Source organism: Salvelinus alpinus, chromosome 10 (assembly GCF_045679555.1).
Source record: "Salvelinus alpinus chromosome 10, SLU_Salpinus.1, whole genome shotgun sequence".
Classification (NCBI taxonomy): Eukaryota; Metazoa; Chordata; class Actinopteri; order Salmoniformes; family Salmonidae; genus Salvelinus; species Salvelinus alpinus.
Window position 1 is genome coordinate 60369623 of NC_092095.1, and position 14652 is coordinate 60384274.

A 14652-nucleotide genomic window follows, 5' to 3' on the forward strand; every position below is an offset into this window, starting at 1 on the left:
GTGGCATTGTCATGTCAGGATGAGCCTGCAGGAAGGGTACCACATGAGGGAGGAAGATGTCTTCCCTGTAACGCACAGCGTTGAGATTGCCTGCAATGACAACAAGCTCAGTCCGATGATGCTGTGACACACCGCCCCAGACCATGACGGACCCTCCACCTCCAAAACGATCCCGCTCCAGAGTACAGGCCTCGGTGTAACGCTCATTCCTTTGACGATAAATGTGAATCCGACCATTACCCCTGGTGAGACAAAACCGCGACTCGTCAGTGAAGAGCACTTTTTTGCAGTCCTGTCTGGTCCAGCGACGGTGGGTTTGTGCCCATAGGCGACGTTGTTGCTGGTGATGTCTGGTGATGACCTGCCTTACAACAGGCCTACAAGCCCTCAGTGCAGCCTCTCTCAGCCTATTGCGGACAGTCTGAGCACTGATGGAGGGATTGTGCGTTCCTGGTGTAACTCGGGCAGTTGTTGTTGCCATCCTGTACCTGTCCCGCGGGTGTGATATTCGGATGTACCGATCCTGTGCAGGTGTTGTTACACGTGGTCTGCCACTGCGAGGACGATCAGCTGTCCGCCCTTTCTCCCTGTAGCGCTGTCTTAGGCGTCTCACAGTACGGACATGGTAATTTATTGCACGGGCCACATCTGCAGTCCTCATGCCTCCTTACAGCAAGCCTAAGGCACATTCACACAGATGAGCAGGGACCCTGGGCATCTCTCTTTGGGTGTTTTTCAGAGTCAGTAGAAAGGCCTCTTTCGTGTCCTAAGTTTTCATAACTGTGACCTTAATTTCCTACCGTCTGTAAGCTGTTTGTGTCTTAACGACCCTTCCACCGCTGCATGAGAAGCAGTGTTTAAACCCTTTACAATGAAGGTCTGAAGTTATTTGGATTTTTACGAATTATCTTTGAAAGACAGGGTCCTGAAAAAGGGACGTTTATTTTTTTGCTGAGTTTATTTGCTAGCCAACAAGGTAGAACAGTTTAATTGTTATAAAGCACCCTTCTGTCCATCTCCAACTGTTTGAACAGCATGCTAGCCTTTTCACTTTGTTCAGATGTTGAAATCAAGTGGCCTATCTTCTTTCTCAGAATAAGAACGAGTTGCCAATTCCTTATGTAATTGTGCTTTATGCTTATTGCACATTTATAAAACAGACTAGACAGCTATGAGAACGAGTTGCCAATTCCTTATGTAATTGTGCTTTATGCTTATTGCACATTTATAAAACAGACTAGACAGCATGTATAACGGTCTTTGAATAAAATGCTGCTAGCGGAACGTACCAAACTGAGCATTCATTTTCCAGAATCAATGTTCATCGATACTCTTGTTTTAATAGTGTCTGCTCTGCACGCAATGTGAGGAGTTGAGACAGGTTAACTTCTCTACTACATTAAAATAATGTCTCAATGTTTTTTCGGTTTCCACATAACAGATTCTGTTGGACTAAGCCTCAAACGCAAATAACGAGTTGTAACCGCTTAGCAGAGGAGGAAGTGATCTCTCATCTTTGTTGTTGTGAGTGGCAGGGGGAGGGGCTTGGTATGTGTAAACAGAGAGGAAGATGCAAAGCGAGAGGTTTCACTCTCGCCAAAATTGTCCTAAAGTGTTGGTCTGTGTGTGTGTGTGTGTGTGTGTGTGTATATATGTGTTGGTCTGTGTGTGCGATGGTCTGTGTGTGCGATGGTCTGTGTGTGCGATGGTCTGTGTGTGCGATGGTCTGTGTGTGCGATGGTCTGTGTGTGTGCGATGGTGTGTGTGTGCGATGGTGTGTGTGTGCGATGGTGTGTGTGATGGTCTGTGTGATGGTCTGTGTGTGTGATGGACTGTCTGTGTGTGTGTGTGTGTGTGTGATGGTCTGTGTGTGTGTGTGTGTGATGGTCTGTGTGTGTGTGTGTGATGGTCTGTGTGTGTGTGTGATGGTCTGTGTGTGTGTGTGTGGTGTGTGTGTGTGTGTGTGTGTGTGTGGTGGTCTGTGTGTGTGTGTGATGGTCTGTGTGTGATGGTCTGTGTGTGTGTGTGTGTGTGTGTGTGTGTGTGTGTGTGTGTGTGTGTGTGTGTGTGTGTGTGTGTGTGTGATGGTCTGTGTGTGTGATGGTCTGTGTGTGTGATGGTCTGTGTGTGTGATGGTCGGTGTGTGTGATGGTCGGTGTGTGTGATGGTCGGTGTGTGTGTGTGTGTGTGTGTGTGGCACAGAGGGAGAGAGAGAAAAAAAAATGAAATACTGACATCGGTTTGGATATTGTAATATTTGAATAACTGTGCCGGTCCCTAGCATGCGTGCATGTGTGTTCCTGTACGAGTGTGCCTCTCTCACCCAATCCATCTTCTCTGCACTTGTTCTTCCTCTCCTCCTCCAGCTGCTGCTCTTCCAGTCCTGTCCATCCTCTCAATCTCCCTCCATCCTGCTGCTCCTTCCCTCCACGCTGTGTGAACTCTGACCCACAGCGTAGACACTGCAGGCGGACACAGCTGGGACGACCCTCCATGACCCGCCGCTCATTCTCCTTCATCACCCGCGACAGTACCTCTGTCAGTGCCTAGCAACAACACCCGCCGTATTTACAATCATGTATTTTCCAAGACATTCTTTGAAACTTTAATAACAGTCCTTGTATTTTCCGATAGAACAGTTGTATGATGACTGGCTACCTCCAATTTGTATTGTACCCACATGCAAGTCCAAACAAGAAAACAGAACATTCAGAATACAGAACATTCCAATGGCTGCTTACGTAAAACACACAAACAACAAGATAGATATCATTGGGCCTAATGAGCAAGGTCTGACCTGTAGGACTGATGGCAACATCCATGGAGTACTGACCACAGCTTTGTGGACATTTTATAACTGTTTGGACTAATGACTACACCCCTGATCTTTCTCTTTGCTAATGATGTGTGTGATCAGTCTCCGGTCTGCTGCCAGTAGAACATCCTAACCCATTCGTTGATGATAGGCCCCGCTTTACTGAAGTTGCAAGCCAAGAAATTGTGAGACGCAGTATCTCGCAATAGAATGCTGTTTTTGATTGCAGGCCTAGTGCACGGTTCCGACTCCGTCTGACTGGTGGCCGACCTACAAATACTGTGCCCCTCTCCTCTCTCTCCGTCTGTCCCTCGCTATGAAAGATGCAAGTGTTTGTGTTCTCAGAAGTACGGCAACTTATCAGTCTCCTCCGTTCCAAGAATACTGAATCTTAGGAGTCAATCTTGAAACTCAGAAATGGGAGTCAACACCGGGAGTCGACGTGCAAGGAGTCGAGGTATCAATTCTATTGGAGTCGACACTCTCCAACACTACGTCATCATCGTTAACAGTTCGCAAAATGGCAGAGAAAGACAAGCGACATCAGCGTAGTCCTGTATGGCAATACTTTCATAAGTTAAATGAGAAGGAAATGCAGACTTTGAGAGGTGGAGTTGAGGTACAGTAATGGTAGTACAGGTGCAATGCTTAACCATCTGAAACGGACGTACCGTGAGACCCAAAGTGTTGCTAGCAGCAGAGTAGTTACATTGTGAATTCACGTGGAGTTTAAAATGAAAAATTGACTTACAAAATTGTCTGTTTAACTGGCAAGAACATTTTCTATTTGTCACATCCCTATTGCGTTACCTGCAGTGCCTCCTGGGGGTCATCATCCAGCATAACATAGCGTCTCCTCCTCCTCTCTCTGCTGATGTAACGGAAGTGAAGCTCTACCGCAGGAAGAGTTCGCTCCACCTCCTAGAGAGAGAACTATCTTTAGAACAAATACAAAACATACACTTCTTTCATCATTTCAGGCAACAACAAAAATAAAAAAAATCACCCCCCTTCCTCTCGGCATAATTCCCCTCCCCAACCATGCCTCCCTCCACCACCATCACTACTCACCTTTCCTCTCCTTCCATCCCTCCTCCTCCCCTCCCTCTCTTTCCTTCCTTCCTTCCTTCCTTCCTTGCTTCCTTCCTTCCCTCCCTCCCTCCCCCATTCCCCTCCCGCTCCTCACCCTCTCAGTCCAGGTGACCTGGGACATGGTGAACCTCTCCAGACTGTCCAACTCTAGCTGGGCCTGCAACTGACCCCTGCTCATGTCCACCTCCAGGACGTGTCTTGGCTTGACCCTGAGGAACACAGGACACTGGGCCCTGTTCTTCCTCCTCAGCCCCTCCTCCTCCTCTTCTGATGATGATAGTACTCCCACAAGCAGGGGGTGACACAGGTCAACTAGAGACAGACAAAAAAGAGGTCAAAGGTTGGGTCAGCGTTGCCCAATCAGTTCCTTTGGAACCTCCCAGTCTTTGCACATTTTGGTTGTATTCCCACTCTAGCACAGCTGGTTGGACTAGTTGAGGGCTGGATGATAAGTTGTCTACTTCAATCAGGTGTGCTACTGCTAGTTCTGAAGTGCTCCTACCTCCCAAGTCCTCCTCCTCTTCTTCTCTTGTGTCCGTGGGTGTCGCCGGTGGCCCCTCTAACCCTTGACCCAGTCCCTCTGCCATAGTAGTCTCCAGGGTGGACTCTGTGTGCCCGAGGCTGTGGTCAGGCCACTGGAGGGTGGACTCTGTCTCCAGATCTGCATCCCAGTCTGACGCCTCCTCCTTGGACTCAGACGAGAGCAGCGGTGGGGGTAGAACCTCCGGGACTTCCAGCTCTAGAGAAGGGGGCTTAAAGGTGGCGGGGCTTGCCTGGACGGGGCTGTTGTTGGTTGGGGAGGGGGTGGCACAGAGACTGTTGTTGAGGTGTGGAGGAGCTGGTCTGTCCGCCTTGTCTAGGGTGGAGATTGGCGCCCCCTCTAGGTGATGCTGGTAGCGCAGCCAATCCTCACCCAGTTGGTCCCTGAAACTGTCCATGCGTTCAATCTCTTTCTGGTGAGGCAGAACGATGTCTGAGGGGAAAGAGGAGGTTTATGTATATATATATATATATATATATATATATATGGACCCCCTAGCCCCCTTACCCCGTAGGTACCCCCTAGACCCTTACCCCGTAGGATCTTGATCCTATCAGAGGGTTAGTTAAAGCTATTAACATGTGTATATATATATATATCTATATATGTAACAGTACCGTCCCCTCGCCCCGACCCGGGCGCGAACGAGGGACCCTCTGCACACATCAACAACAGTCACCCACGAAGCATCGTTACCCATCGCTCCACAAAAGCCGCGGCCCTTGCAGAGCAAGGGGAACCACTACTTCAAGGTCTCAAAGCGAGTGACGTCACCGTTTGAAAGGCTATTAGCACGCACCACCGCTAACTAGCTAGCCATTTCACATTGGTTACATATATATAGTAAAAGTTGACCTTGTATAGAGGACTGTGGTCTGGTTTCATAGTCGTAGTCACTGGGCTCTGAGATGCTAGCCCGTCTCACCCTCACCTTACTCTGAAACAACACACATGGATATATATATTATACACACGACATTCCAGAAACATGTTCCTTCTCCTCTGCCTGTATTGATTTGTTCATTCCAAATGGACCTTACCCTGTAGACACCCCCTAGCCCCCTTACCCCGTAGGTACCCCCTAGCCCCGTAGACACCCCCTAGCCCCCTCACCCCGTAGACACCCCCTAGCCCCGTAGGTACCCCCTAGCCCCCTTACCCCGTAGACATCCCCTAGCCCCGTAGGTACCCCCTAGCCCCCTTACCCCGTAGACACCCCCTAGCCCCCTTACCCCGTAGGTACCCCCTAGCCCCGTAGGTACCCCCTAGCCCCCTTACCCCGTAGACACCCCCTAACCCCTTTACCCCGTAGACACCCCCTAGCCCCGTAGGTACCCCCTAGCCCCCTTACCCCGTAGGTACCCCCTAACCCCCTTACCCCGTAGGTACCCCCTAGCCCCGTAGGTACCCCCTAGCCCCGTAGGTACCCCTTACCCTGTAGACACCCCCTTACCCCGTAGACACCCCCTAGCCCCGTAGGTACCCCCTGCCCCCTACCCCGTAGGTACCCCCTAGCCCCGTAGACACCCCCTAGCCCCGTAGACACCCCCTAGCCCCGTAGACACCCCCTAGCCCCGTAGGTACCCCCTAGCCCCCTTACCCCGTAGGTACCCCCTAGCCCCCTTACCCCGTAGGTACCCCCTAACCCCCTTACCCCGTAGGTACCCCCTAGCCCCGTAGGTACCCCCTAGCCCCCTTACCCCGTAGACACCCCCTAGCCCCGTAGGTACCCCCTAACCCCGTAGGTACCCCCTTACCCCGTAGGTACCCCCTAGCCCCCTTACCCCGTAGGTACCCCCTAGCCCCCTTACCCCGTAGGTACCCCCTAGCCCCCTTACCCCGTAGGTACCCCCTAGCCCCCTTACCCCGTAGACACCCCCTAGCCCCCTTACCCCGTAGGTACCCCCTAGCCCCGTAGGTACCCCCTAGCCCCCTTACCCCGTAGACACCCCCTAACCCCTTTACCCCGTAGACACCCCCTAGCCCCGTAGGTACCCACTAGCCCCCTCACCCCGTAGGTACCCCCTTACCCCGTAGGTACCCCCTAGCCCCGTAGGTACCCCCTAGCCCCGTAGGTACCCCCTAACCCCCTTACCCCGTAGGTACCCCCTAGCCCCGTAGGTACCCCCTAGCCCCGTAGGTACCCCCTAGCCCCGTAGACACCCCCTAGCCCCGTAGGTACCCCCTAGCCCCCTTACCCCGTAGGTACCCCCTAACCCCCTTACCCCGTAGGTACCCCCTAGCCCCGTAGGTACCCCCTAGCCCCCTTACCCCGTAGACACCCCCTAGCCCCGTAGGTACCCCCTAACCCCGTAGGTACCCCCTAACCCCGTAGGTACCCCCCTAGCCCCCTTACCCCGTAGACACCCCCTAGCCCCGTAGGTACCCCCTAGCCCCCTTACCCCGTAGGTACCTCTTAACCCCCTTACCCCATAGGTACCCCCTAGCCCCGTAGACACCCCCTAGCCCCCTTAACCCGTAGGATCTTGATCCTATCAGAGGGTTAGTTAAAGCTATTAACATGTATTTCTTCTAGCTGGTCAGGGTTTTAAGAGGTACACAGAGTGGCTAGGGGGTGGGGACAAATCACCAGCCTCTCAGTGAGCTGTGTAGCTGACTTACTTTGGCTTTCTTCTTGCGTTGTCGTGTCACTCCTACCTCGCTGACCGACAGGCTGTCACTCAACTCCCCGCCCCCGCTGGACACTACTTCCTGGTTACCCCGCTCTGGAGCCCTGGTGATCAAGGGCGAGGCCTGGGACTGGAGCTGCCCAATCAGCTGTCCCGGTTTGGGTAGCACCTGAAGGTGGGGGGGGGGTCCCATGTTAAGACTATCTTGTACCAAAGTGGCGAATCCCACGAATGAACTTATAATGCACATCAACAAGTGACCCAACAAGACTAGAGAAGTGTTGAGTATATGCCTGCTGACCCACAGGAGTGGCCTACTCACTGACAACTCTGAGGAGGAGAGAGGGCTGCTGTCCAGTCTGAGCTAGAGGCAAGAGAGGGGGAGAGACAATATTAAACTCGAGGAGGAGACAGAGAATCATGAAAAAAAGACTGGGTCCAAATTCAGCTTTACGATTTTTCTCCCTCCCTCCCCCCCTCACTCACTCTGAGGTAGGCAGCCTTGGGGGAGAGGTGGCGGACAGTGCATGTTCTGTGGGTCTTCTGGAAGAACAGTGGGTTGCCCTTCAGATTCAGCTAAGAAGAGACAGAGGCTACAGGTCAGCGGGTCTGGGATAACACTGAGGCTACAGGTCAGCGAGTCTGGGATAACACTGAGGCTACAGGTCAGTGGGTCTGGGATAACACTGAGGCTACAGGTCAGCGAGTCTGGGATAACACTGAGGCTACAGGTCAGTGGGTCTGGGATAACACTGAGCCTACAGGTCAGCGGGTCTGGCATAACACTGAGGCTACAGGTCAGCGGGTCTGGGATAACACTGAGGCTACAGGTCAGCGGGTCTGGGATAACACTGAGGCTACAGGTCAGCGGGTCTGGCATAACACAGAGGCTGTCACACAGTAAACTACTGATAAGCACACTTCTAAGTTCTCTCTCCTTCACCATGTTGAGACTGTGCAGCATAGACAGAGGAGCCAGCTGGGAGTGATCCAGTAGCAGGTTGTAGGCCAAGTCCAGGTGCTGTAGGGACAACAACTGCTCTACTCCTGCATAGGGTCACAGTCACACACACAAATCAGACATCTAGGCATCTCATACTGAGACGGGGACAGAGTCAGTAGACTAACAGAGACTTAGAGAGTACACTGAACAATAGGGAGACGGTTGGGGGAGAGAGATGGGCAGATAGGCAGTACTGCCTAACAAACGCTGGAGTATGCCAGTATATTAATATATTCCTAGCTTCCTGTTTATCTATAGCCCCCAACTGTTTGTGGACACAAGGCTATAAACAGATCCAAGGCTTTGATTGGCTGATGTCCTTGTCTTGTCCAAGGCTTTGCTTGTCTGAAGTCCCTCTCTGTTCCAATACTGATAGAGGTCAGTTCAAGGGGTCATGCATAACAAGTAGTCTTGAGGGAGTTTGCAGATGGAATACTCTTGCTAACTATTTGGTATTGATGATTTTTGGCATACGTTTAGGGATAATATAATATTAGGGCTATGGTAAAAAATTATTACATTTTCCGTAGAGAAACCACCATACTATCATTCATTATAGCATGACCAGATGGTGTCTATCAGAGGTGTTACAGTACCGTTGATGGTCTCCAGCTCGTTGTTTCTGAGGACGAGAGTGAGGAGCTTGGCTCTGGAGCTCAAGCCCAGCGTTGGTGCTCTCTGGAGATTGTTATAGCCCAGGTTGAGGTGCTCTAGCTCACTCAGAGGCTGAGAGAGGAGGAGGAGAGAGAGACAGTAGATATGGAGATAGCCCAGTGCAGTAACTTACTGCATGTCTCCAACTCTGACCCCCTCTCAACACACAGACACAAAACCTATCCAGAAATACCTTGAGAAAGTCAGCACACTCCTGGATTTTATTGTGACTAAGATCCAGAGACTTCAGAACATTCAGTAAACTCTAAAAAAGGCAGAGTGACTCACATTAAAACATGGCCAAAAAAAGTGATTCACATTAAAAACAAATGTCAAAGTCAGTGAATAAATAAACCAGTGAGCATGTCTTACCAGTGACTCATCCAGGCAGACTATAGTGTTGTAGCTGAAGTTGAGGGTGTGCAGCTCCAGCCAGGGCAGTGCAGAGCTGAGGTCTCCTCCACACAGAGACAGTAGCTCCTGTAACAAGAACACTGGCTCAAACTCCAACACAAAGGGGCCTGTTATTCAGAAAGACAAAACGGTGAACAGTGTGTGTGTGTGTTACCTCCAGGGAACTGAGGCTCTTGGAGCAGGTGAACACCTCTAACTGAGAGTAGACTCCCCTCAGGTCCTCCAGACAGTGAGGGGGGATACGCTTCAACTGGGAGACAGAACAACAGGCCCAGAGTAAGCCAGATTCATCTATGTACAACATTTATACTGTTTTGTTAGAAAGGAGAAGCGCACACATTTTCCTCCCATACCTCTAAGGACTTGAGAGACTTGAAAGGAAAGATCTTGACCACTGACTGAAGCCTCGACCCAGGTGGATTGATGAGCTAGGAATGAAAAACCAAAGGCCAAAAAACATTATATAGAATGCTATAGCTCCACCTCGTGGCTCAATGAAATTCCCTCAGATGTCCACATAATTCAGTTTTACTTGGAACATTTATGTTTATGAAGTGCTGAGCAAGTTATGCATACATCTATTACAAAACTGTCCACAAATAGAGCAGGACAAACAAACACACACACACCTTGAGGGAGACAGTCTTCTGCAGCACGTCGAACAGGAACTGGAGTTGCAGTAGGGAGGTGGTGTCAGCAGGGTGTGAGGGCAGAGCCAGGAAGCCATGTTGGTGAGTCCTGGAGAGGAGGTACTGCTCAAACAGACGACCTAGGTGTTGCAGAGAGTCTGCCTGTAGAGTCAGGGTACTGCTGCCGTCCAGCACAGATGCACCTGGAGAGAGGAGAGACAATGGTAACACACCACTTAAAACCAGCAGTTATAATGCAACATAAAATATATTAAGCATGTAGCTACAGTATAGCTATGAGGCCCTAATAATTTCTAACAACATCAAAAGAACAGATGAGCAGGTCTGGGATAACAGGGGCTATATCTAGAATATGTAGGTGGTGATGTTACTGTACCATGATCCCGAAGCAGAGTGGCCAAGCTGTTGACAAGGGTGGATTGGCCACTGTGACATCCAGCCATCCTGCAGGTAAACAATGCACCATAAAATAGATGAGAAGACCGAGACAGATGATTCTGGGGAAATGTGACACGTGCAAACAACCCAAACAATAGCACAAATTGTTAAAATAAAAATACGTTCTCAACTTACAGTATAGAGATGGAAGCTAACTTGTAGGATACTGGTTAAATACCAGCTAGCTATGTAGAGTACATTGCAATGCAGGACCTGCAGTTGTCTGTGAACGTTAAACTGGGCTACTCACAAAGCCAACACGAATCTATCTCCAGCTAGCTGTTGTAGCTTGTCTTGGATAGCATTCCACAGACTATTTCTTGAGACAACAACATACCTTAGCTATCTTATGTGACAGTCAAGCAGTGGTCAACATCGACATTCCCTTCCGATTGCCAGCAATACGACAAAAACATCAGTCAAGTAACTTCAAGTGTACTCGGTTGTCGATGTTGACATCTTCACTTGGACTGATGTCACGTGAGGAAGTTTCGAGAAAAATATACAGTGGCCCGGAGAAACCAAATTTCAAAAAGTCGAAACAGGCTTTTTCGTAATTGTGCCAATCAATGGATATTGAAATGTTATAAATTAGCGAGACATCTCCCCCCCCAAAAAATGAGTGTGCATGTACAAAATATGATTCAAATTTCAGATTCAGTCTGATTTCTTGGCCATAGCCACCACTAGATGGCTCCCTACCTCAAGAAGCAGGATCAAATCATAGGGGATCAACAGTATTTACTTTATGACAGTGACAACGCAATGGGGCATTTCCAATTTGCTCATTTGTTCATCTTTATTAAGTGCATTCTGAGAACACTCAGCACATCTTGCTGGTATGCTTTATCGCCCTTTTAGAATGTTCTGGATGTTGTCTTTACAATGGAGTGGAAGGACAATACAGTTTTCAACACTGCAAGAAGTAGCTAGATGTAACTATGCAAGGCACGCAAAATAGTATCGTTTAGCCTACTAAAGACTTTTAACAAATCTGTAATTGTGAGTAATTAAGTAAAGTAAGTATTTTTACAAATAGGCCTACTACCAATGCCTTTGCGGGGATCCTTTAAGTTTCCACCTTTTATACCAAATGTACAAAACTAAGTGGTTTCTCTAATTTAAGCCTGTACCGTTCATGTCTTGTTGCTAGGTAACACGCACGCACATGCACACACAAGACAATCTTTTTCCATTCGGGACTGGGGATGTTTCCATGTAAGGATTTATGTAAGGTAATTTGGTAAACATTTCCATCCACTGAGATGCTCTGGCAGGAAAGGTTCTCTGCAGACCAAGCATGCACTGAAAGCATGTTGGGACTGTTTCAAATTCTCAGATTTTTGGGATTGCATTAAAATCAAGCAACATGATTTATGTTATGGAAAACATGCACCGACTAAACATTGTGGATTAGTTGGTTGCATTTTTATGGGTTGAAATGCCTTCTAAAAAAATCTCTAATTGTGTGACCTTGATTTTCCATTTCAGTTTAGACCATTCAGTCTGCCATCTTCTGTTTGGGATTCTCAATGTATGATCATATGGTTACAGAAGTAAACAAATACACAATGCTTAGGTTATGTTTAGATGTTTAGATGTCTTTGTGTGTATGAAGTGTTGGATTACGTTTATATTGGCCCATAGATCTGAGAATAAAAAGTTTTTCACAATCCTCACCATTTCTCTATTTATCCAATCAGTGACTCAGTCAAATGAATGTCAATTAAGTCTAATCAACACACTAAATAAACCATGCTCCTTCACTGTCCAAACGCTGCTCTCAAAATGGAAGAACAATACCTGACCATCCCCCAGCAAGCACAGGTAACCTAGCCTGGAACTCCTGGAAACTAGCCTGGAACTCCTGGAACCTGGCCTAGAGCCTAGCCTGAAACGCCTGGAACCTAGCCTGAAACCTAGCCTAGTCCCACATCTGTTTGGGCTATTTTTTGATGTGACACTGACCAAAAGGGTTGGCAAAACAGCACAAAAATATCTGGGACCAGGCTACGGAAAACCTCCTCCTCCTTTGTGGCCTTTTGCACAGAAGGCTACATGTAAATACAACATGGTTGTAAAACGATTCCTCTATTGGCTCATAATTGGCAGAGAACGGAGGGATGATTCAGGATCGGGACATGTCAAGTCAAGGCTTTTCTTCTTCCAGAACAAGGTCAAAGGACCAAATCACTGTCCCTTTTGTCTTCACTGCATTCAAATGTTTTCATTGTTGCAAGTGAACCAGTACTGTTTACTTTTAGCCCTGAACAAATCAGGCCTGTTAGAAGGCTTCGGCAGGTTGGTATAAAACTTTCTTGGATCTGTTGTAGCAGCGTACTGTACTGTACTGTACTCTACTGTACTGTATTGTACTGTACTGTACTGTACTGTACTGTACTGTACTGTACTGTATGTCAGATAGAGAGAGAGAGAGAGAGAGAGAGAAACCTCACTAGTAAAATATAACATGTGAGTCAGTTAACTTCTCAGGTCACAATTCATCACAATACAAACACAGGGTGTGCCCAGGGATCAGGCCAGGCTACTGTTCTAATACATTATAGTCATTATAGCCAGGATACTGTTCTAATACATTATAGTCATTATAGCCAGGATACTGTTCTAATACATTATAGTCAGTATAGCCAGGATACTGTTCTAATACATTATAGTCATTATAGCCAGGATACTGTTCTAATACATTATAGTCATTATAGCCAGGATACTGTTCTAATACATTATAGTCAGTATAGCCAGGATACTGTTGTAATACATTATAGTCAGTATAGCCAGGATACTGTTCTAATACATTATAGTCATTAAAGCCAGGATACTGTTCTAATACATTATAGTCATTATAGCCAGGATACTGTTCTAATACATTATAGTCAGTATAGCCAGGATACTGTTCTAATACATTATAGTCATTATAGCCAGGATACTGTTCTAATACATTATAGTCAGTATAGCCAGGATACTGTTCTAATACATTATAGTCATTATAGCCAGGATACTGTTCCAATACATTATAGTCATTATAGCCAGGATACTGTTCCAATACATTATAGTCATTATAGCCAGGATACTGTTCTAATACATTATAGTCATTATAGCCAGGATACTGTTCTAATACATTATAGTCAGTATAGTCAGGATACTGTTCTAATACATTATAGTCATTATAGCCAGGATACTGTTCTAATACATTATAGTCATTATAGCCAGGATACTGTTCTAATATATTATAGTCAGTATAGCCAGGATACTGTTCTAATACATTATAGTCAGTATAGCCAGGATACTGTTCTAATATATTATAGTCAGTATAGCCAGGATACTGTTCTAATATATTATAGTCAGTATAGCCAGGATACTGTTCTAATAAATTATAGTCAGTATAGCCAGGATACTGTTCTAATACATTATAGTCATTAAAGCCAGGATACTGTTCTAATACATTATAGTCATTATAGCCAGGATACTGTTGTAATACATTACAGTCATTATAGCCAGGATACTGTTCTAATACATTATAGTCATTATAGCCAGGATACTGTTCTAATACATTATAGTCAGTATAGCCAGGATACTGTTCTAATACATTATAGTCAGTATAGTCAGGATACTGTTGTAATAGATTATAGTCAGTATAGCCAGGATACTGTTCAAATACATTATAGTCATTATAGCCAGGATACTGTTCTAATACATTATAGTCAGTATAGCCAGGATACTGTTCTAATAGATTATAGTCATTATAGCCAGGATACTGTTCTAATACATTATAGTCAGTATAGTCAGGATACTGTTGTAATACATTACAGTCATTATAGCCAGGATACTGTTCTAATACATTATAGTCATTATAGCCAGGATACTGTTGTAATACATTACAGTCATTATAGCCAGGATACTGTTCTAATACATTATAGTCATTATAGCCAGGATACTGTTCTAATACATTATAGTCATTATAGCCAGGATACTGTTGTAATACATTACAGTCATTATAGCCAGGATACTGTTCTAATACATTATAGTCATTATAGCCAGGATACTGTTGTAATACATTATAGTCAGTATAGCCAGGATACTGTTATAATATATACAAATATAAACAGGTCATCCAACTGTGCTAGGCCCATATCGGAAATATGCCCTTTTCTAATCAAAGGGGTTTCTGCTCAGTGTTGTAATGTTTCACTTCATATCAATCAAATGTTATTCGTCACATGCTTCGTTAACAACAGGTGTGGACTAACAGTAAAATACCTACATACACATATTGAAATGAACTATAGCTCTTTACATATGCATTGAAACAGATAATGTATTCATTCACTGCATGAGGAGATCTCACCCAGCGCTCGCTAGCACTGTGGACCTGTACTTTATCTAGTGTGTATATTGAC

The 14652-nt window shown here is 46.7% G+C and overlaps 1 protein-coding gene across 4 annotated transcripts in view; it reads right to left on the reverse strand.

Annotated features, from left to right (window-relative positions):
* Nucleotides 1-10738, reverse strand: part of stk11ip (serine/threonine kinase 11 interacting protein) — a 42899-nt gene extending 32161 nt beyond the window's left edge. The window contains exons 1-17 of one of the 4 annotated variants that reach the window (XR_011666583.1): nt 10575-10738; nt 10176-10243; nt 9779-9981; nt 9503-9577; nt 9304-9399; nt 9108-9215; nt 8929-9000; nt 8678-8807; nt 8022-8125; nt 7565-7654; nt 7401-7442; nt 7071-7247; nt 5304-5385; nt 4410-4880; nt 4002-4219; nt 3626-3736; nt 2324-2546 (exon numbers count right to left, since the gene is read on the reverse strand). Coding sequence is in view for 3 of the 4 variants with exons in the window: in XM_071330123.1 (XP_071186224.1) it covers nt 2324-2546; nt 3626-3736; nt 4002-4219; nt 4410-4880; nt 5304-5385; nt 7071-7247; nt 7401-7442; nt 7565-7654; nt 8022-8125; nt 8678-8807; nt 8929-9000; nt 9108-9215; nt 9304-9399; nt 9503-9577; nt 9779-9981; nt 10176-10242 (2269 nt within the window). In the remaining variant the exon portion in view is untranslated. The other 3 variants (XM_071330125.1, XM_071330123.1, XM_071330124.1) reach the window with 3 other exon arrangements.
* Between the last annotated feature and the right edge of the window lie 3914 nt (nt 10739-14652).